Source organism: Rhinolophus sinicus, linkage group LG06 (assembly GCF_036562045.2).
Source record: "Rhinolophus sinicus isolate RSC01 linkage group LG06, ASM3656204v1, whole genome shotgun sequence".
Classification (NCBI taxonomy): domain Eukaryota; kingdom Metazoa; phylum Chordata; class Mammalia; order Chiroptera; family Rhinolophidae; genus Rhinolophus; species Rhinolophus sinicus.
This window is the reverse complement of record NC_133756.1, coordinates 61,513,651-61,535,596: the sequence shown is the minus strand read 5'-3', so window position 1 is coordinate 61,535,596 and position 21,946 is coordinate 61,513,651. Positions and strand designations below refer to the sequence as shown.

The 21,946-nt window shown below is 40.4% G+C and overlaps 1 protein-coding gene across 9 annotated transcripts in view; it reads right to left on the bottom strand.

The window, feature by feature from the left end:
• The window catches only part of KIF13A (kinesin family member 13A), a 187,102-nt gene extending 165,420 nt beyond the window's left edge, over window positions 1-21,682 (bottom strand). For 5 of the 9 annotated variants that reach the window (XM_074335184.1, XM_074335183.1, XM_074335185.1 and 2 more), the window contains exons 1-2: window positions 21,446-21,681; window positions 21,106-21,196 (exon numbers count right to left, since the gene is read on the bottom strand). In XM_074335184.1, coding sequence (XP_074191285.1) covers window positions 21,106-21,196; window positions 21,446-21,500 — 146 coding nt within the window. In that variant the 5' untranslated portion in view covers window positions 21,501-21,681. Of the gene's footprint in view, window positions 1-21,105; window positions 21,197-21,445 lie in introns of all 9 variants that reach the window. The other 4 variants (XM_074335179.1, XM_074335181.1, XM_074335182.1 and 1 more) reach the window with 1 other exon arrangement.
• Between the last annotated feature and the right edge of the window lie 264 nt (window positions 21,683-21,946).

Sequence of the window (21,946 nt, the reverse complement as noted above, 5' to 3'; positions counted from 1 at the left end):
CAGCCAGGAAGAGGCAGGAGCCAGAAAGGCGTGTCGGGGGAGGGCGGAGCTGAATGCAGCCATCTGTCCACTGGCCCCACCCTGGGGCACAGCTGATGCTGGTGTGGGCGCAGACATGTGTGTTTGCCCGAGGCTAGAGGTCACCCAAAGGCACACACTCGGCCACAGAATGGGCACCACGGTTTTGTGTATTCTAACCTGACAAATTCCCCATGGTTCTCTCTCTCACTCTCCTTGCAGCTTCTAGATGTTGGACATATAACGCAGCCAATCAATACTTTTCCTTTCAACTGGAATTATCCTCATGCTTGACTCAAATTTGATTTCTCCAATTAGTCCTGGCTTATTAATGACAATGCAGTGAGTAGAACCAAGCTCAACGTATCAGCTTGGTTGAAGTGTCTTACATATATGCATGATTCAATTATTTAAACTGCAGGTCTGTCTGTCCTCTCTCCTACTGCACGTCAAGTTCACATGGACAATCACTTACCCCATATGGTACAACTGCACAAGCACTGGGTGTAGACAGCAAAGGATTTTTGCTTCCCTTTGCTGCCCACTAGAATGGGGCAGAGAGAGTGTAACAGTGGCATGTGAAATAACATAGGGAGAGAAGACACTACAGTATGAAAAATATATATTACCAGTGACTGCTGAAGGGCCCAAGAGAAGTATTTGGGTGATGGAAATGTTCTATATCGTAATGGTGGTGGTTACACAGGTGTATGCAATCATAAAACTTAACAAGGTATATACACTTAAAATGGATGTATTTTGTTGTAGGTAAATTATACCTCAATAAAGTTTATTTTAAAGAATACTATCCAGGAACCAACTGTTCAGTTCCGAGTAAATCAGCTCCATGAACTCTGTTCCTTCTCTTTTAGCTGTTCATATTGCAGCTACCTAATTTTTACAAAATGCATTTGAAGAATGGTAGACAAAAGGAAAATGATACTCAAATAAGTCAAATTTCTACTTTTAAGAAGCTAAGATCACTTATTGGCCTAAAAGGATGTTTTATAAAATCTCATTTTAGTCGACATCAGGAAACTGTACCTTATACCCTATTGCCCTCAAATGTAGAAAAAAGCAAAGAAAATAAAAAGTACTGAACCTAATCTTTGGTTAAAGGACCAGTAAATCAAATTCATAAAAACAGTAGAAAATTTCAGTGTTACACTGAGGAGGAAAATATAAGTGGAACGCTGTCAAAAGATACACTTGATGCTGCTTTCTTGAAGAGAAACCCAGAAGTTTTAAGATTTTTTTTCTTGTAATAACATGTAAAATTAGACGAAAATGACACTCGCCTGGCAAATTTTTCATGGGTTTAGGTTATTGCCATCTGTAGAGCTTCAAAGTTGCTTGATTTTATCCCAGATAAAGCCACAAAGCCATACAAACCATCCAAAACTTGACCATCTAAGAATAACATTCAAATATTAAAAATCATAGGTGAAGAACAATAAGGCTTTTGATCTATCTGATTAAAATCTTCTAAAGACCATTTTATTGGCCAATATGTCAACAATTATGGAGAGAAACTCATAGTTCAGACATAGAAACTGGTTCTCTGGTCCTTACGAAATTTCACATAGCTTTTACTGAGTCAAAAGTTCCATTCTCTTTTTAGAAGCAGGAAGGGAGAAAAATATATTACAAGTGACTCAAAACAAAGTAATTTAACTGCTTCATTAGTGAGATATTTTCAGAGCACAGCCGCTGAAGATATTGGGGATATTCAAACTTATTCCTCATCCAGTAGCTTTATTATCATGGTTGATATTGACCTTGTTGTTTTATTTTAGATTTATCTTTGTGGTAAGATACATTAATTAGCTCTAGTCATGATTTTAAATTGAGGAATGACCACGTGCTCATCAAATTACAAAGAAGTACAATATTGGGCTAAAAAACTTTCAAATAGGTAAGTATCAGTTAAAATGAAAATTATCAATGTCAACTCATAAAAATTGTGTGTGTATACTTTAATTCTCTCTCTGAAGTGGCCTAACACAGCAACTTTAGTATCCATAAGAGATGACTTGGTTTAACTCTTAGAATTAGAATTTGTCTCTAACGTTCTTTTCCAAAAAACGGAGTTATATCCTGGAACAGTAAGTATTCATTATCCTGGAACATATTTTTTGCCAGTGATCAAGTACACTTTCAAAAGTTCTGAAGAGCAGCTGAAAGAACACCATTAAGATTCTCACTGGTCAAGATGTGACACTTTGAGCATTTACAAAAGAAGGAGGGTGTGAATAACAAGTGTCTACTAAATCTAATCCAAATATGACACAACGCTTGTCGTTTCAACATAGATGGGGCATAGATTCGCTTGCCTCCGTCCTCCCCATCTGAGAATCCCGAGACATTCTATCAGTATTGTAGTTCTTATCATCACTGTGCATCACACTACTTTATCCTCCCTCTGTCTATGGTTCTTCTTACTGCATTAACAGTAATAATAACAGACTAACAAAACATAGCTGACACATTATTTACCACGTGCTGGAAATTACTCTAAGTGCTTTCTCTCGTTTACACACAGTTGGAAGGTAAGGCCCAGTGACATTAAGCAGCTCGCTCAAGATCACTCAGCTAAGAAATGCAGCTGCCAAGCTTCACACCCAGGGAGCCTAGACTCCGGGACTCGTGCTCCTCGCACTGTTTCATCAACAGGCCAGGAAAACTCTAAATACGCCAGCGGGACTGCTCTTAGCTTAGCGGACATTCTATCCCGTTAGTACTGAGCACACTTTCTCAGGGGGAAGGTCGACCAAGGAAGGGAAAATGTTGGTGAAGGGAGACATTAAAGATAAAGCAAAACCAAAGCCAAAAAAAAACACGTTAGTAAGATAGAACTCTGACTTGGACCAATGCTTCGCTGAATTCAGTATTCTAAATTTTTAGACAGTGTGACAGCTGAGAGGCCGTATGCATTGCTGTGTTTTCATAACCTTAACAAGTTAAGTTCTTCATCTCAGCAGTATAAGATAATATGCACAGAAAAAGAGAAATGAAGCAAAATGTTAATAGGACGATGAGCAAATTTAATTTTGTATCTAATGGCCTACATTTTCTAAGCTGTTTAATAATGAATGGGCATCACTTTTATAACTAGGAAAAATTACATGTTAAAAAGTTATTGGAGATTTCAAAAAGGGAAGGAAGGATATATGCCTCTCATTTCACCTGCATGAGCCACGCAAAAGTTAGCTGCAAGTTCGTAAAAAGTGAGTCACACAGGTACTTGGATTAAAACAATAACAGAAGTAGAACTGTTTTGTTTGTTATTTTACCATTTTTAAAGTGCTGTGAAGGAAAGAGAGCACTCAACTGCTCAAGGACTGGAAACCTAAACTTGTCTAAGGCAGAGAAAGCCATCTGAAGCCTTTCTGGAAGGACCGTGGGCTCCAGGAGCCCGGACACCTGGTTACGTCCAGAGCCCTGAACTACCCCACCACACAGACTGCTATGAGCAACACTTCCTAGAAGCTGCTGCCCCTCTGCTCTTAGCCCGAGTCTTCTGCCTTCCTGCTCTGATTTCTGAACCAACAAGGCTCAGCCATGGGACTATGACTCCTTAATGTTTCAGAATTGTTGGGAGATACACCAAAAGTAACTTGTTCATAAGGTACTTACTAAATAAAAACTTTAATGGCTTATTTAATAAAATCTGTATAGTCAATAAAGACTGAAAGTCTGTAGTGGCTTATTAAAAACATAAATAAAAATAGATTCAAAGCTATCCCTGGAGCACGCCATTCTCACAGGATTTCCATTCCAACGTGCGTTCTTGGACAGCAGGCTATGAGTTTCCGACCACCTTCAGTGCCCCTGGAGGACTGACATATTCCAGAGTGTCACTTGATCTGTGCGTTTCAGAGTTTTAAAAACAAAAACGAAAACTGACACCTGCCACAAGGGCAAACGGAAGATGCAGCATCAACCCAACTGCCATTGAGGAACCAGACAATGACAGGTCCCTTACCCACCAGCAGAAAGAAGGGCAAGCAGGCCATCATTCCCTGCTGCTCACGGAGATGTCCCACATTTACAGGCACCGGACTCCAATATCTTCTCTTTCTTTCAACTCTGTCCCTCTACCCCTCTACCCCATGACAACCGGAGGAAAAACTTCACGTAATCTGACTCACATCAACACCAACCGAGTCGGGTTGGTGTAGGGTACACCCGTCTGGGACCACACACCACTCTGGGGCAGACAAGAGTTGTGGCACTCCAGGAAGCGAAACATACCCAAAGTCATGACCGCCTCGGACAGGACTCTCTTGCCCTGGCATCTATACAGAATTTGCTGAGGCTGCCTTGTAGATTGTGCAGGAACACTAAAAATGTGAACCGTGTCAAAGTCTGGGTGAAGCCCCAGCTGAAGCAACCTCTTAGGCTAAGTCGTGCTAACAGAGCCGGCCTGTGTGGCAGCCCTGGGCAGTGGTGCTCAGAGTGGTAAGTGGCCAGAACTACACGTGTACGGCCGCATCCAAAAAAGCCACACGATAGTGCAGAGCTTGTCATTATGGAATAATTTAATGCGAAAATTAAAGGTCTCATAGGGCCCAGGCTAGTGGAGACAGAACCACAAGTGACATGAAGGATACTGCCTGAGGATCAAATCCTAACGCTCCACCTACAGACTCCTGTCTCACGACACAGCTCTTCTTATAAAGTGCATGTCCGTATCTGTCATGGCATCTAGTCCTAAACATCTAGAGGACACCTACTGTGTACAGCACGTACTACTGCTGGGGGAAAGGAGCAGGGAAGAAACAGAAGATAAATAAGACAGGGCTCTGCTCACAAGCTTATAGTCCAGCAAAGGTGAGAAGCCATTTGCACAAATTCTTCAGGACATGGATGGGTTGGTCATTATCCTCCACTCAAGTATGTGGAAACATTTACTCATTACTCCACGACTGAACTCACAGAGCCATAATGAACTGTCAGTAAATGAATGCCACGGTACTTTACAAGTATTTTGCTTGTAAATAAGCTAAATAAAAATGAGCAAGCGTGCAAGCATGTACGAATGCACTAACAAAATGTCCACAGGAAGCTGTGCCTCCAACCTGTAAAACATTCCAGAAACTAGTGAAGGACCAGAAGCCTGGAACAGCTTTTCACAGACCCATGGTTCCCACGGTTCCCACGGTTCCCAAGGCGTGTGGCCAGAACCCCTTGGGCAGCCTTGTCAGAGCACACCTGCGCAGCTGTGCCTGCCCCACATGGGGATCAGCTGACCTCCAGGGTGGAGGTGGCAAGTGGGTGGTGTACGGGGACAAAGGTACCACATCATTCCCGTATGTGCTCTATCTCCTCTCCACCATCCACAGAGCTCCTCAATTGCCAATGGAGGCAAAGAAGATTGGACGGTTATTAAATAAAATGTCAAGCTCCTTCCCAAAAGTCCAGTCCAAAGCAAAGCTGCAGTCCAGCCAAAACGAGAAACAAGTGCTTTAAGTTCTGAAGATGACGTGCCCTAAAGCTCATTCTCTAAGCTATGCAAAGCAGCAACAGAGCCCTTTGAGCATCTGTCTGCCACCCCAGTGAGAGCGCGTGTGCTGTGCGGCAGTTTCCACCTGAGGACTGGTGACCTCCAGGCAACAGCCCCCAGAACAGGCGGCACCAGACACTGGCCAGAGCGTCTGCCCCCACTAACAATGGTCACGCAGGGACACTCACAGTTATGACTCTAGCGCCATGCGGCTGTGTGCGCTGATGTAATACCTTGCTGCGAAATGAGAAGTCTTTATTAAAGGGCCACATTATAAGCGAGAAGCCACAAGTAACTGAAGAACAAACATGAGAAACAGCTTTTCAGAAAACTGGAAATATGAGCATTCTTGTTTTTCCCCAATTTCCAGGCCCTGAAAGGCACATCAGTTCCTAAACTACAGCTTTTCTCAACTCCAGCTAACTCACCAAAGGGCAGCTGTGAAGTCCTAAGGACACAAAGTACATCTGGGACAGCAGTGAGGCAGGAGCCTTCATGCACAGGACTGCAAGGCTCTGGCCAGCAGGCATCCTGCACCGCAAACACTAAGAAACAAAAGTACTCTAAAATGCCTCGTTCTACCCAAGGGCTTGGTGAAATAAAGGAGGAGATACCTTTGAAAGAGGTGGCTTTTGTTTAAGTTTCTACAAGTTCAAATTCGAACAAGCGTTTTCAGTCCTCCCCCAAATACCACATTACTCATAATCGTCCAGCTCTAAAGCAGATCAAGAACCAATGTGCTTGCATTTTCACAGCAGCCCACCTTAGGCAAACACATGTGAACAAGCTGACCTTCAGCAGCACTTATTTATTTTTGTCTTTATTCACTGCAACAGGTTGTGGCCACATGGATGGAGGAAGGGCACCAGAATGATGAGGAGAACGGATTCATGGCTTTTAAATCCAGAGCTATAATGGATTTCTGCTCAGCACACAGGCCAGAGCCTGTCACCCACATCCCTAGAATTCACTAAACAAGAGGCTTAGGCAGATGTTCCCTGTCACTAATACCCACAGCCAGGGCTATCCAGGATCCAGATGTTTAAGTCAAAGACAGCATTAAAATTAATTTAAAAAACAAACAAACAACTACCTGGTAATTGAAGCAGGCAAACTGCTGTAAGCATGTGACTGATCTGAAATCGATTTACTTTCCAGTTGTCATTAGATCTCCCTCAGAATCCTGAAATAAAAATGCTCCTCTGCACTCAGTGTCATACCTGGAATGATACTTTGACTGGATCTGATACTTGCTGAGTAATAGCTGTCTAGTAAGGAAGGCTGTCAAGTAAAAGGCTTTATCTTTCTAATTTAAAATTGAAGATATATAATACATCCCTCATACTTTAAAACATTCACCCAACCCCCCACACGTGTCTTGGCCTACTGCTGACTCCAAGGCAGCCTTGGGCAGGGGCTAGAAAGTCAAGGCCATCTGGACACTGGTGCTCCTCCTCCCACTACCCCATCCTGTTCTTTGCTTCCAGGGGTGGAACAAAGAGTGAAGCGGCTAACTCAGAGAGCACCGCTGAGAGCAGGGAGAGGCAAACAGGAGAAACACACGCCTGTACTTTCCCCACTTTCAAAGCCGCAGGCCGTGAATGTTGGCTGAGATGTTTTATGTGCACAGAAAAAAAGCTCAGCCCACACTTCATGTTCATTCATGTAAATGTACAAAGTGTTTAGTACATCAAAATGTTTTATCTTCCCTTTAGTTTTACTGTATTTCTGCATACACACAAAAATGGATAAACTGATCAAAATTTCTGAGGGCATACATCTCTCCTTTATTAAAAAAAAGGTACCACAAATATGCATGCATTTAGGTGTGTACAATATATATTTTTTTGAAAAATCTTTCAGAAAATGACAAGTAAATTCAAAGGAAACTAGGATGTTTCTATAAAATAGTGTGAGGAAAGGAATGCCAAAAACTAAGAGATTACCAAAAATAAGTAAGTAAATAAAAGAGAGCTCAGGGATAAAAGATATTCACTTAAGGAAGGGGTGCCAGAGAACCAGATACACAAGTAAAAATATTTCTCTATTTTGAATTTTTAAGAGCCCTGAGTCCATGGGTCCAGTATGATAAACAGAACAAGAGTCACCAGCCTGGGGACTGGGGAGAGCAAGTCAGTTGCCTCAATAAGAAAAAAGGAAGTGCAGAAACCCAATATCACTGAACACAGCGTGTCAGTAACTCCAACAGTCATTTTCTCACAAGTCCATCTCTGATCGGGCAGTACGTCCATCTATGAATCCCCTGTACCAACTAAAGCCTCGTAACCATATATCCAATTAACAAAAATATAATCAAGTACAACAAACATTTATTGAGAACGTATTGGGTCTAAGGTAACAAAGGAGACCGGTATCCAATAACCAGAACACAGACTTCAAGTTCCAAAATTGGAGCTAGAGTCCCACCCCTACGACCCATAACAGGCCCTCATGTCAGTCAGGTACTTTGACAACAGGTGCAATTCCAGACAAGCTTTCTGCACTGAGGTTTCCCCCTCAGATATTAGTCCACAGCTCTGGTGCATCCTGCCATCACCAGGTCCCATTCTGTGCACACACACTTTTGAAAACATGGCAAAGTTTTGTCAAGAACATTTACTTCTTACAGGTATTCATCTACATTTCCTGACATAGATTCTTTACCTAAAGGAATGACTGCAGAATTACCAGAGACTGGTAAACACCTGTGACAGAAAGAATTTCCCTCTCAACAAAATTCATTGTGTCCATCTCAGCAAAGCATCCGTTCCCCTGTTGTCCGTCAGCTGAGATGGTGAAGTACCAGATTTGACATCGCAAAGGTAGTCTTAAAGTGTCCACATTTAAATCAAAGATAATCAAAAAATTTGTAACATTTAAAAGAATTTTGACACTTCCTTCTTTAACTGCTCTTTTAAGTGTAAAAAAATCAAAACAAACAAACAAACAAAAAAAACCCAGGTCAATAAGCTTTAAGAGTTCCACAGTAATAAAACTAATGAAATTGTCAACACTTAGTGCCTGCTGTGTGCCAGGCACCGTGCTAACCCGACCCTATGAGTTCTACACTTTTATTATTTTCACTTCACAGATAGGGAAACCAAGACCTAAGGGTTAAGGGACTTGCTCAACATTTCACAGCTACTGTTTCCTCGAAAATAAGACCTAGCCGGACAATCAGCTCTAATGCATTTTTTGGAGCAAAAATTAATATAAGACCCGGTATTATATTAATATATTATATTACATATTATATATTAGATTAAATTAGATTATACTATACTATATTATATTTTATTTTATTATATTATATTATACCCGGTCTTTTATAGTAAAATAAGACCAGATCTTATATTAATTTTTGCTCCAAAAGACGCATTAGAGCTGATTGTCCAGCTAGGTCTTATTTTCGTGGCAACACGGTAGTAGACAGATTCAAACATCAGCAGCTTGCCTCCAAAATCCACTCCGTGGCTTTTGTGACACCATTTTGTCACAATACTTGATAGTGTTTCACAAAATGAGTTATTCACACCCAACTGATGGCCACAGGAAAAATACAAAAGGCAAATAAAAGATTTTCCTTCATTGACAGTAAAAGCTCTGGCTCAGTTACAAGGTAGTTCACAATACTTAGGAAAATGTAAAGTTTGTTTAGGCCAACTTTTAAATAGATTGGTGAGGTAACTTCAATGTATCAAACTACAAAAGCAAAGGTATGCTGCCAATTAAAAAATTCAATTACACACACAAATCAGGAGAACCCTATTCAATTTTTAAAAGAAAAAAAATCCTTTAACAATGTATAGTATAAGCTTTGGCCTGAAAGGCCAACAGAGTCCAAGACGCTCAAAAACTCCAACAGGTTGATGTCCTGTTAGACATCACGGATGCCAGGGAAACCCACAGTCCAGGGATCTGGTGTTTTCATCAGTTCCCAGGAAAAAGGCAAATTAGCAAGTGGTAAGCTTTTTACAAAAATAAATGTATCTGATATTTAAATTTTAATTATTCCCTTCCTCTATTCTGTTGTTAAGATTCCTTTATTACATACAGTATCAAGATATAGTGGTGTTTTGGGTTTAGTGTGCTTCTCAGCACATTTTTAAAAAGCTGGAAACTCTGTTTATCCAATTTTTTATTTCTGCTGGCTTTTACAATTCTGGTTCTCAAGTCTAGGAACCAATGGTCAAGGACAGCTAGAAGTTATCCTTGGAAAACACTAGTTAAATACCGTGTTTCCCCGAAAATAAGACCTAATCAGAAATTAAGCCCTAGTAGGATGACACCCCCTGAACATAAGCCCTAATGTGCCTTTTGGAGCCAAAATCAATATAAGACCCGGTCTTATTTTCAGAGAAACACAGTAATGACCTGCCTAGAGAACTTTTTTTAAGTCCCTTAGGAGTACAGTAGACCAGCAATTTTGGGAAAGCATTTCCACTGAATAATTCATCATAAAAATGCAGACTAAGCTGCCATCCTCAAGAGAGGACCACAGTTCTAACTATGAAAGCTAGCAATACTTCCAGGAGGCAAAAAAACTTAGACATTACCATGCTAATGTTACCTATTTGTACTGTAACTCTAGATCAAAAAAGCAGATGTTTAAAACTGAATAAGGCTGCTCAAATTTAACACCATTATCTTGATAAGCTCTCCCTACCACACTCCTCCCTACTTAAAACTTTATCCAAGAGAAACAAGTGCTTATAAAGATCTTTCTCAATGTTATAATGAAACCACTCCCTGCTATGATTTGGTATGGTGAATACTAAGCTTTAATTAGCTATATAAATAGAAGTAGTTAAGGATAGAAAACAAAAAGCAAAACAAAACATCCTACCAGTTTGTTATCCAATTTAAAAAAGGGCAGTTACAGCTGCAAGTTCAGCTATAAACTTTTACATTCTCTGTTTAGCTGGGATAATAGGTATGTGCACACACAAAGCATTGATTCTGAGGACCTGTTTTATTAAACTATAGAATGTAAGTATTTTAAAGGCTTGTTAAACCCTTTAACAAGCTACATGTGAGTTTACTGTATTCGGCCTTTCCAAAATTGAGGATAAATCTACTCAGTGCTGCAACAGAAAGTCTGTGCAGTTCACCATTGTTTGCCTTTCTGATTTTCCTCTGAGGCTCCCAGCTGGAGATACAGGAATATTTGTGGTCATTCATGGCGGGTGTAACAATCTAGGGAGTGTCCCCTCAAGACAACAACACAAAGAGCCAACAGCAAAGGATAAAGCTTCCCTTAACTCAAAGGCTTCCTTCCTGTTCCTTGTCTTTAAAAACGAAAAAAAAAACAAAGCTCCAAACATCTTCTCTCAAGGGAACTGCAAACAGGCTGTCCTCACGCCTCTTCTGAAAGCAGCAAAGCTCATCACACCTACGGACCATTCTGTGAAGGACTCCAGGGAATGACTACCTCCACTATGCTTTCAAAAGAAAGGGTCAGAGGCACAAACCCAAGGGAAAAACACACGCATGCACGCACACCTTGGAGTTTGTCCCACTATAGAAGATAGGAAATATTGGGGATTAACCGTAGTTCCGTAGGGTTGTAACAGAATCCTCAGAAACAAAAGAAGCTGCCCACGGAGGCTGTAAGCTAACAGCTCTGGAAATGTCATTTCTCCACCCACATACATACGTACTTACTGCATAAAATAGCTGTTATGCCTGCAAGAACAGCTTAAAAATCACTGAGCCCCAAAAGAACTAAACTGTACAAGACAAAAACTAACTAAAAGGTCCAAATCAGAGGATTTATTAATACAACGCCCTGCGAGCACATACAAAAGCTGCTGTCCTAGTCAAGGAAGGAGGCACGTAGAATGTCTGTAAGGACCCTGGCTCCTCGGAGTGGCTGTCTTGCTTCACTTGACACCTTGGATTCTCTCATCAGCTACTGCAGGCAAACAGCCTGCCAAGAACAGTGACCCTGTCATATCCAGCTTTCCCAACACACTGACAAGATGCAAAGTACAATGCAACCCTTTTCAGGCCCCGTAAATATTACCTACTTACTCTCATTGACTCAACTTTACATTTAAATACAGTTGGGATAAATCTGAACTTTAGAGTTTAAATTACAGGTTATCTAGTCTGGCCCTCAATTTTACAGATGAACAACTCAGATGGAAAAGGATTAATGGCTAGTTTAAGGAAACAGACCAAGTTAGAGGCGGAACCAGTTGGCACCCAGACTTCCCACCCAGTTCATTGGTTAAATACACCTGGCTAGGAGTAGAAGGCTTTTAGCTTTTAATGGGAGAGAATTTATTTAGCTATCTGAGACTTTATTTTCACAATTATGCATACGCTTGGCACAGGCAAACTCTGTTCAGGTTCCATAAACTGCCTTAATAAGGTATATTTAGGTTGACTTTACACGGCTTTCAGACATTACTTTTGAGAAAGTTAATGGTTCTGAGGATTTGCATACATGATCACAATCTAAATGGTAACATAAACGAAAGGACCAGTTGCAAGGACAGGCTTTAAAATCTGGTGTATTACACTAGCGCAGGGTTTTCAACCTTGGCTACACATGAGAAGCCACTGTCGGCCCTGTGAGTTAGCCACCTTGGGCAGTCAACCTGGTCAAGCCTTCAGATGACTAGACCCCAACTTCTGGTCGTCACAGATGAGGCCCCAGACACTGTGGAGCGGAGACAAGTCGTATCTACTTTGCTCTGTCTGAATTCCTGACCCACAGAATCCATGGGCATTAAGAAAATGGCTGTTTGAGAGCACTAAGTTTTCAGGTGACTTGTTAAGCAACAATAGGAACTAGTACACCTGGGAAGTGTTTAAAAATCCCAATGTCCAAGTGGCACTACAACCCAATTAAGCGAGAATCTCGGGGGTGGGACCTAGGCATCTATTGTTAATGGACCCCAGGTAATTCTAATCTACTGCTAATTCTAATTCTAATCTAATTCTAATTCTAATCTAGAGAAGGAGAACCATCTCTGGGCATACGCTGTCCAATACAGTGGCCTCTTGTCCTATGTAGCTATTTAAATTTAAATTAATGAAAATTAAATAAAATCTAAAGTTCTATTCTTGAATTGCACTAGCCACATTTCAAGTGCTCAATACTCATATATAGCTAGGGATTACCATATTGGACAGCAGATATATAGAACATTTCCATCACCACAGAAAATTCTATTGGAAAGTGCTGGTCTAGACCAGTAATTCTCAAAACCTGGTCCTGAGCTAACAGCATCATCTGGGAACTTGATAGAAATGCACATTCTCAAGCCACACACCAGGCTGATTGCACAGAACCTTTTGGGGTAAGGCTCTCCAGATGATTCTATACATACTCAAATGACAAAACCACTCATCCTATTACTCCCCATACAAAACCATTTTTTTCCATGATCTATTTCATACCGTGTTTCCCCAAAAAAGGACTTAGCCGGACCATCTGCTCAAATACGTCTTTTGGAGCAAAAATTAATATAAGACCCAGTCTTATTTTACTATAAGACCGGGTACAATATAATATAACATAATATTATTATAATACTGGGTCTTATATTAATTTTTGCTCCAAAAGACGCATTAGAGCTGATGGTCTGGCTAGGTCTTATTTTCAGGGAAACAGTACTTATATCTGAAAATTACCAACTTTTAACTCCATTATAATGTAAGAGAACAGTTCATGTTGTAATAAAATGTCAAAGATATACTTTTATGTTAACAAGCTTGCTTGAGGAGAAATGGCTTTCAATTAGCAAAGGTTCTAAAAAAGTTTCATGAAGATGCTCTTAGTTATTATAATCATTACGAGAAATAACCTTAAGGTCCAAAAATATAGAAATGGTTAAAAATTATAAAACTCAACAGACTATTCAATTATTAAAATTATAATTGTGAAAACTGTTGTATGACAAAATATAAATGGGAGAAAAGCAAAACACAAAATTGTAATTGTAAATATTTGTATTATATGGGTAAGTACAAAATGAAGGTAGAGGAAAAAATAAGAATTACTGATTTGTTAAGCTTAGCTGAGCAATGACACTACCCTTCTTTATTTCTGTCATGCTTCTTATAGTTATCGTGCAAAAATATTTTATTGTATCTAAGGAAGCAATTTTTTAAAAAGATACAATTGTGTTTTGATGTGAAAACTCCATTGCAAGAACATTTGGTAAAATAGTTCTACTACGTTATCAATGATTCACTGAATGGTTCACCTCATAGTAACATGTAATAAAGACTGGATTCAAGCAAATGACGCTTGGACTGAAAGTCTACAAGGATTTCTCCTCTCTACTTTTCTTCCTTAAACTTAGATCCTACAATCAAATATATTAAGAATTATGCATTTTTACAAGTAAAATTTTAGAGATGTAAAAACTTGACTTTTTTCTTTGCTTATTTAGAGTCCACATAGTTGTTGGGTGGTAAAGTGCCAAATAAACCCAACAACTATGTGTTTCTCACATTTTCTTCGTACATTTGCAAGTCTAAATTCCTACAAATATTTTGTAGTGATCTTTGAAAAGAAGATCCCATCTAAATTAACTCTTAAATGTTTTAATACATGTTTTCATACAAATTTTAGCATTACTTCCTTTATTGACAGGTCTGTTGTTAGTAAGCTTAATTTCTTACATTGCCAAGGTACAAAATAATCTGTTTCTGTATGTCTGGGTTTCTCTCGCTATTCTGTTTCTTTTGTGGGTAATGTTCTCCAAACTCCATTAAATTCTAAATGCATAAACACCTTCTCTACTCTAGCGCCAAGGGAGGTTTGAGAAAACGTAACTGCAGCGGAAGAACTCTGACAACCTTGATATCTTCAGGAAGCCTACTATTTGGGAGAAACTTGTTCCTATAAATTTCTTCAAAATGAGTCCATAACATGAGTAATGCTATTAAAAATTGGAAACAGTACAAGTTTTCCACTTACCTCTAGCTAGATTTTGCCACAAGAAGCCCAGTCAAGTGGTAGGATGATAAACTGGCCAGTTTAGTATCATTTTGAAAACATTTCCCAGCCCAATAGGCATACACATTTTTAAATTAAAGGTGACTAAAAAATTTTCTGAACTGAAATGTTTGCAAAAGTGATACAAAAATAGGATTTTTCAGAAATTTCCTATTTTTGTACTGACTACAATTAATTATCCTCATGAACGTGGGTAACTGAGAGTTCTCTGGGGCAGCTACCACCTTCAATTCCAGCATTTACACATGCTCTTAAGAAAAAAAGAAAATCATTATTTTTCTTTTTATTGTTGGAAGTTAAATAGAAAAGGGATTTGACAGAAGTTTCTAATAGTAACATATATCTATTTTTTTAAATAGCAAAAGAATTTATAAAATGCTTTCTGAACATTCTTGAATTTAGACACTGAGAACACAAAGATGAATCATACACAGCTTTTACCTTGGAAAATCTCCAGTCTACCTGGATACAGCTACACTTGAGAAAGGTCCTTAACAGTAAAGGCATACACCAACACAAATAAACAAAGCAACGCAATTTAGGGCAGGGAAAGAAAAGCAAACTATATAGAGTAAACTATCATTAATGTCCTCAGAAAGAGGGGGGAATGTCACAACCAAGAAACAAGAATAGGATGCCATTTAAAAAAATAATAATAAAGAAAATCAGGGACCAAAAAAGGGCTCTTGGCAATTAAAAACAAAACAGCAGAAAAGAAAAATTAAACATAGGATTGAAAGATAAAGGGGAGGAACTCTCCCAGAAGATAGAACAAAAAACAAGCGATGAAAAGTAAAAAGGAAAAATAAATCGATGACCAGTTTAGAAAACCCTATGTCCAAATAAGTATTCCAGAAAAGAATAAAGAGGAGAATTTGTTAATGAATTAATTCAAGATTTTTTTTTTTATAACTGGAGGGCATGAGTTTTCAGGAAAGAATATCCCACAAGATTCCAGAAAGGGAAAATCTAGGTCACATTCAAAGGATTAGAAATCCAAATAACTTTGAACTTTTCAACAGAAACACAGGAAAACAAAAGACATTAGAGCAACTGACATCTTCAATTTGATACCCATCCAAACTATCAATGAGGTGAGTGGGTAGAACAAAGATATTTTCATGGTTTCAAAAACTTTACCTCCCAAGCTCCCTTTTTCAAGAAGCTAATAAAGGATGTGATCTATAAAATTGAAGCAGTAAAACAAGAAAGAAAAGGGAAACAAAAACAAGAGATTCCACATAGAGGAAAGGTAAAGGAAATCCTTATAATAATATGATAGAAACCCCAGGAAAACAGCTAAACCAGACAGAGAAGGCCACTAGTTCATAAAAGAGCATGTCAGAAGGGTCAGGAGATATTTGTCTAAGAAGATAAAATCATGAGAGTACTTGATACTCTCAAGTTTGAATGCCTTGAAATGAGATTTAAGCAAGGAGCAGATAATTTCAACACTGAAATAAGTACATAGAAAAAAGAGCAAATCAAAGAGAGGAAAAAATAGAAATAATTGTTAACTCTAGGGAAAACAAAAAGTACTATGTGACAGGAAAAGAGATCCTAGAAGAGTACATGGCTCAACTGTAAACAGAGTTATATATAGTCATATAAAAAATGTAAATACTAAATATTGACAGAACCAAAATTACTATATAACTATACCGGGAAAATGAGGAATGGGAAGAATCTAGGGTGGGGAGGGGATAGAGCACAGAAAGAGAACAAAGAGCAAATCAAAACCAGCATGGTACTCAGAAATATGGAGGGAAATTCCAAAAGAATGAGCTAAAATTGCTATATGTGGTTGCCTCTGGGGAAAGAAATGAAGAGGAGGATTTTTTTATCAAAGCCTTTATAAATTATAGAACTACTTTACACTGTACATATATGTGTGTGTATCCAGAATCCAACCCCTTACCCACTAATCTTGCGTTTTTCAAATTATAAATTTGTGACCTATTGGTGCGTTGTGAAATTAATTCAGGAAGTCACAACCATCATTCTGAAATGAATTGGAACAGAAGGGATAGAAAATAACAGACATTAAATTTTTTCATGAATACACACACACACACACATACACACACACACACACACACACCGAGTTCATAAAATAAAATGGATTTTTAACTGTGGACTAAGAACAAAGTAACTTTAAAAATCATTGATCTACACTGCATTATAATTATTTTCAGTCTTGTTTTGAAAAGTAACAGATTTCAATCTACCTTTATTTTAAAATAAATGGAAAATGTTGACAGCTAATGAAAATATTCCATTATAATGCTCTTTAAACTATCACACAAGAAGCATGTTCACGCCTATGTTAGTGAAACCTAAATACTCTTTGCCTTCTTAAAATCAGCTCTGCAATATTCGAACCAGAGAAAAGAGTAATGACACAGAAATCAGAACAGAATTCAAAGCCACTGTAATAATTTTATAATGTGGAATACTATGCTTCTTAGGTGATCTTTTTAATTTTGTATGACTTTCACTAATAGTTAAATTTCTGCTCTACACAGACACTTGAGTAGAAGAACCCATCCTAGAAGCAGTTTGGAATGGCAGAGGAGACAGTGTACAAATTAAAACTGCAACATATAATACGTAAACTAGAAAACATATGCAGTTGACCAAGACAAAACTTTCCTCCACTGACCCTCCCTCATACACTTTACAAGGTATGCTGCACATCTTGAAGTATGGAAAATATGAGCAAGAAGTTAAAACTTTCATGCTCTTTTACTAGAAGCCCAAATTTAGCCCATTTTTTCTTTTAACTTAGCCAGGTTATATATGCACACTGCTTTGGATGCCTACCCTACAATTCACTTACGTAAAATAATCAAGAACAAAAAATTCTGTAGAAAGCAAGTTCCGCTATACATTCCTCATGGTAAAGCTTCACTTCCCAAAAGTTATTAAAATCAGATTCATAAGCCAGATTCATAAGCCACTCATCTATATTTTTAAAACCACCACTACCATCCATTTTACTAAATGTAAAAAGAATGAATGAGTCTTAATACACTGGTTTTTAAAGATAGAAAAGATATGTGTTGAATTATACATAAACAATACATATGCATGTATCTGAAAATATGTACGAGCAATGAATGACTGTGATTACCTTTTTTGGAGAGGTGAGGAGATGGGAAAAGCAAAGGTTAGAGAAAGACTTTTTACCATATATCTGTTTATACTTTGATTTTTTAACTATTACCCATTTTGGCAAATTAAGGGTTCTCATTGTATTCCCCCCTCCTCAACTGCCTTGCTTCTGCATCCTATTCCACACCCTGCTGGCACGTATGCTAGTGCACGTGCGTGCGCACGTACACAAAATCACCCAGAAATAATTTGTGGTAGGTATGCTTTCACTTTCTTTGACAAAGGACTTTCTCCCATTCTTGCAAATGTGAACCTAACTCTTAGCATCCACATGACCAACAGAAATGCCACCTGTCTTTGCAGGTTGTCAGAACCCTGGGTCACTTCCACAACCCCTGCTCAGTGCTCCATCACACTGGAAACCTAAGCAGTACAGACATTTGCTGAGCATCCCGTTGACCCAAGTGCTGCTCAGGGGCATGGGACACCAAGGTAAGCAGGACCAGGTACCTGCCTTCAGGGAGCTCACAAACTCGAAGAGGAAACAGGTAATTTCCAAATAATATAGCACATGTAATGGCAAAAGTATAGTCTACATAATCTACCGCATTGTTTTTTAACTATTTTTTCCTCCCTCTTCCCACATCTCTCAAAGGTAAGAGCCTCTGGTATAGGCCCACAGTTATTGGGCCTGTAGTTATCTTCAGATCTTCTGTGCCAACCATGTTGCCTGCACGATCTGAGGTTCATAAATGTCTCTTGTATAACAAAGCAATGGTATTTTAAGAAACAAACTCATGCATGTCTCAATGTTTCAGAACAGTGATGATATACACGCCAAAGATTAACCTGGACCTGCGCTGTGTATTATAATCTTAGAATTTCAGGACCAAAACAAACATCTTTACCCTCAGATGCTCTGTCATCTTCTAATCCTCACCATGCAGTCTTGGCTTTGATTCCATAAAAGGGGAAAATTACGAAAGCTAAGTTTCTTTTCCTGGAAATAAACGCATTCTTACTTGTTTTTACTGGTAGGACTGAAAACTTTTACCCACTAACTTAAAATGTCTATTCATGGTTCACACATTAATAATTTCTTGCAATTTTCAGAAAAATAGTAATTCTCAATTTGACACAGGTTTGCCAGTATTAATTTAAGGACTTCTTATACTTCACACCTTGCACTTCCAGGTAAGGAAAATAATATTCTTGCCTTGCCCTGAGCACTATCCCAAAACAAATGACAGAAATGAACTGTAAACATAACATGAAGCACTGTCACAATTAAGCAACCCAGAGCCCAAGGGGAGGAACTGTTTCTATTTTTAAATGCACTGTTGCTTTAAGAAAAAACCTGGTGGAGAAATATGAAACCAAGCTGCATAATGAAAATCAAAACGCATTTGGTGTCTCCATCCTTGCAAGACAGTAATCCTAACCTACAAGCAGCATGGTTGTGTTGACCCCTCTCAGGTGGTTTGTAAACGTAATGACGGGTATCCAGGCAGAAACCCACAGAAAGGGCCCATCTACTGCTCAAAGAATCAGATCTGTCAGGAGGACAGAACAAGAGAACACCCATAGTTCAATGCTATTCTTGTAGCTCCAAAGAAGATGTTATTTCAATAAACAATCAGATAGATAAATCCCAAAATCATCCTGCATATCTTCACTTAAAAGATCCTGATTAGGAAGAGGGGCAGCCCTAAAAATGATCAACTGATTGTTTAGTATGTCTAACCAACTGTCCAGTTATAATTTCTGTCCAAATTCCACAAAATTAAATCTGTTTCTCCCCACAAATGACAAAGCTTCATTTCATTAAATAGTAGCTAAAAGTAGCATTCCTTATGGTTAAGAGTGACAAGGAGCAGGTGCCAAACCAGCATGGAAAACAGAAGCAGCAGCCACATAACAGGAGTTAGAACATGCTACCTGTTTCCCGGACTGCTATGAAGAACCAGACCCAGAATAATTTTTTTTCTGAAACAATATGAAAACATCCAGTTGTGGGGTTTTTTTTGTTTTTTGTGGTGTTTTTTTTTTTGGCGGGGGGGAGTTGGTTATCTAATTTAATCTGTAGATATTTTAATTTACTCAATTTATTTACTATCACCACAAAAATATATTATACAGCTACACTGCTATAAATGTATCTACAATGCTATAAATATTTAAAATGTATCTAAAAATATTATCCAAGGATACATCCATTATTGAAAAGTTTAACACATTTTAAATAGAACTTAGCTGTTTACTAATTAAAGTAACAATCTGCTCTAGGTAGCAAATGTTTGCAAACTGAATAAAAATTGCTAGCCTCAGCACAAAAAGAAAAAAAAAAAAAGGAAAAAAAAACCCAATCTTACCTCCTGATAATTTCTTCCCCCAAATTTAGCAAAACTGTGTCTGAACATCACATGATTATAGAATGGAAGCAGTTGTCTCCTTTAGCAATAAAGTAACAAACCCCACTTCAGAGTCTCCAGTGAAAATCTCTGAAAAGCAAAAATCTCTAAATTGTAGCGCATCAGTCAACAGGTGACTTTCAGAAACACAAACTCATACTCATGTCCCAGAAGAATTAATTTTGCCAAATCTCCAGTTTTTTCTTTCCTATTTTTATAAGCTATTCCATTGCTATATTGAATGAATTCCATTTTCTTTTCAGGGGCTTACCAGAAAAATGCCAAATATTCAAATTATTTTAGGGCATTTTCCCATACTGCTGCGTTGAACAGAGCGGAATTAATAAGGATCCAACAACAGTTAAACTTTTCAAATGCAAATATGTTGCCATCTAGTAAATGCAGCCCCCTTTTAAACATCCCCCCAGTGTCTACACAGCTCGGACACCACTTTTGTTTCCTTGAAAATCAAAATTCGTACACTAAATTCAAGCATTATCTCAACTCAGCACCAACCAAAACAGAAAAAAAAAAAAAAGATTTTAAATGATCCAAGCCAGAGCCTACATCATACAAGACTGTTTTGCTTTATTGTGGGTAAAATGAGGGTCCCCCCTCATTTTACACGCAAAGTCCCTAAACAAGTCTGCCAAATGAAGCAAACAGTGCAGTGGTGGTGGAAGGAACCTGGGACACTGGGTTCCACCAACAAGGCCTTGGGGTGGTCACTTGCCTATTCAGGCCTCCGTTTTCTTATCTATAAAATGTGGCCATTAGACTAATAGTCATCTCTAGTATCCCATCCGGCCCCTCGTTGTCTGGGTGCCTCGAAGCCGGCCGGGGAAGACCGGTGCTAGCTCTAGCCAGGGTGCACAGCCTGATGCCGCTCTATTTGGGGGAGAGCGGGGGATACAAAAACGGAGGAGAGGAACTTGGACTTGCAACAGCTTCAGACAGGAGCGTGCGACAAACTTGAAGCCGCCCTCCTAACAATAGGAAAGAGCACTCCCATTTTCCTGGCTGAAACTTGCAGACTGCGGGGTCGGATCCTCCTCCCGCCCTCTCCGCGCCCGCTGTACCTTTCTCCCTGTTTGGTGTTGGAAGGAGGAGGGTGCAGGACCGTTTGATTCCCTTCCATCTCAACCACGCATTTGGTGTTCAGTTCCAGTTCTGAAAGCAAAAGGGAACACGAATGTTGCTAAGTCGAGCATCCCGCCCGCGCGGAGTCTCCCGGGAAGCGGCCGAGCGGGAGCCGGACCCCGGCGCCCGGGTCTGCGCGGCCGGTGCGGACGCCGCTCCCCGCCCGGCTCTCCGGCCTCGGCTGCGCGCTCGCCGCCCGGCCCCGCGGCCCCGCATTTTCCAAAGTTGCCCCCCGTCCTCAGCCCGACCCCGGATAGAAACGAGCGGAAAGCTCCTCACCTCTTCGGTTCATGGGCCGGACCCGGACGGCAACTTTTACCTTGGTATCCGACATGTTGGCGGCGCCCACTCGGACCGAGGCGGCCCCTCACGCGCCGCGGCGCCGCCGCCGCCGCCGCCGCCGCGCACCCCCCGAGCGCGGCCGCCGCCGCTCCGCCGTGAGCTCCGTGAGGCAGCGCCGAGGCGCGCGGGCCATCCCGGGGGAGCGCGACGCGGGGCACGGCCGCGGCCCGGGAGGGGCGGGCGCGGGCGGGCGGGGCGCGGCGGGCGGGAGGAGGCCCGCGCGGGCCCAGGCGCCGCTCTAGCCGCGCGGGCGCAGCCGAGCGCGCAGTGCCGCGGCCCCTCGCGGTCGCCCGGGGCCCGGCCGCACCGCCATCTTCCGCGCCGCGCCCGCCCGCCGAGGCCGGGGGGCTCGCGGAGGCCCGACTGGGCCGCGCACGGCGCCCCCCGCGGTGCGACGGGGCCCGGGCGGGAGCGGAGCTCCGGGGCCGCGGGATTCCG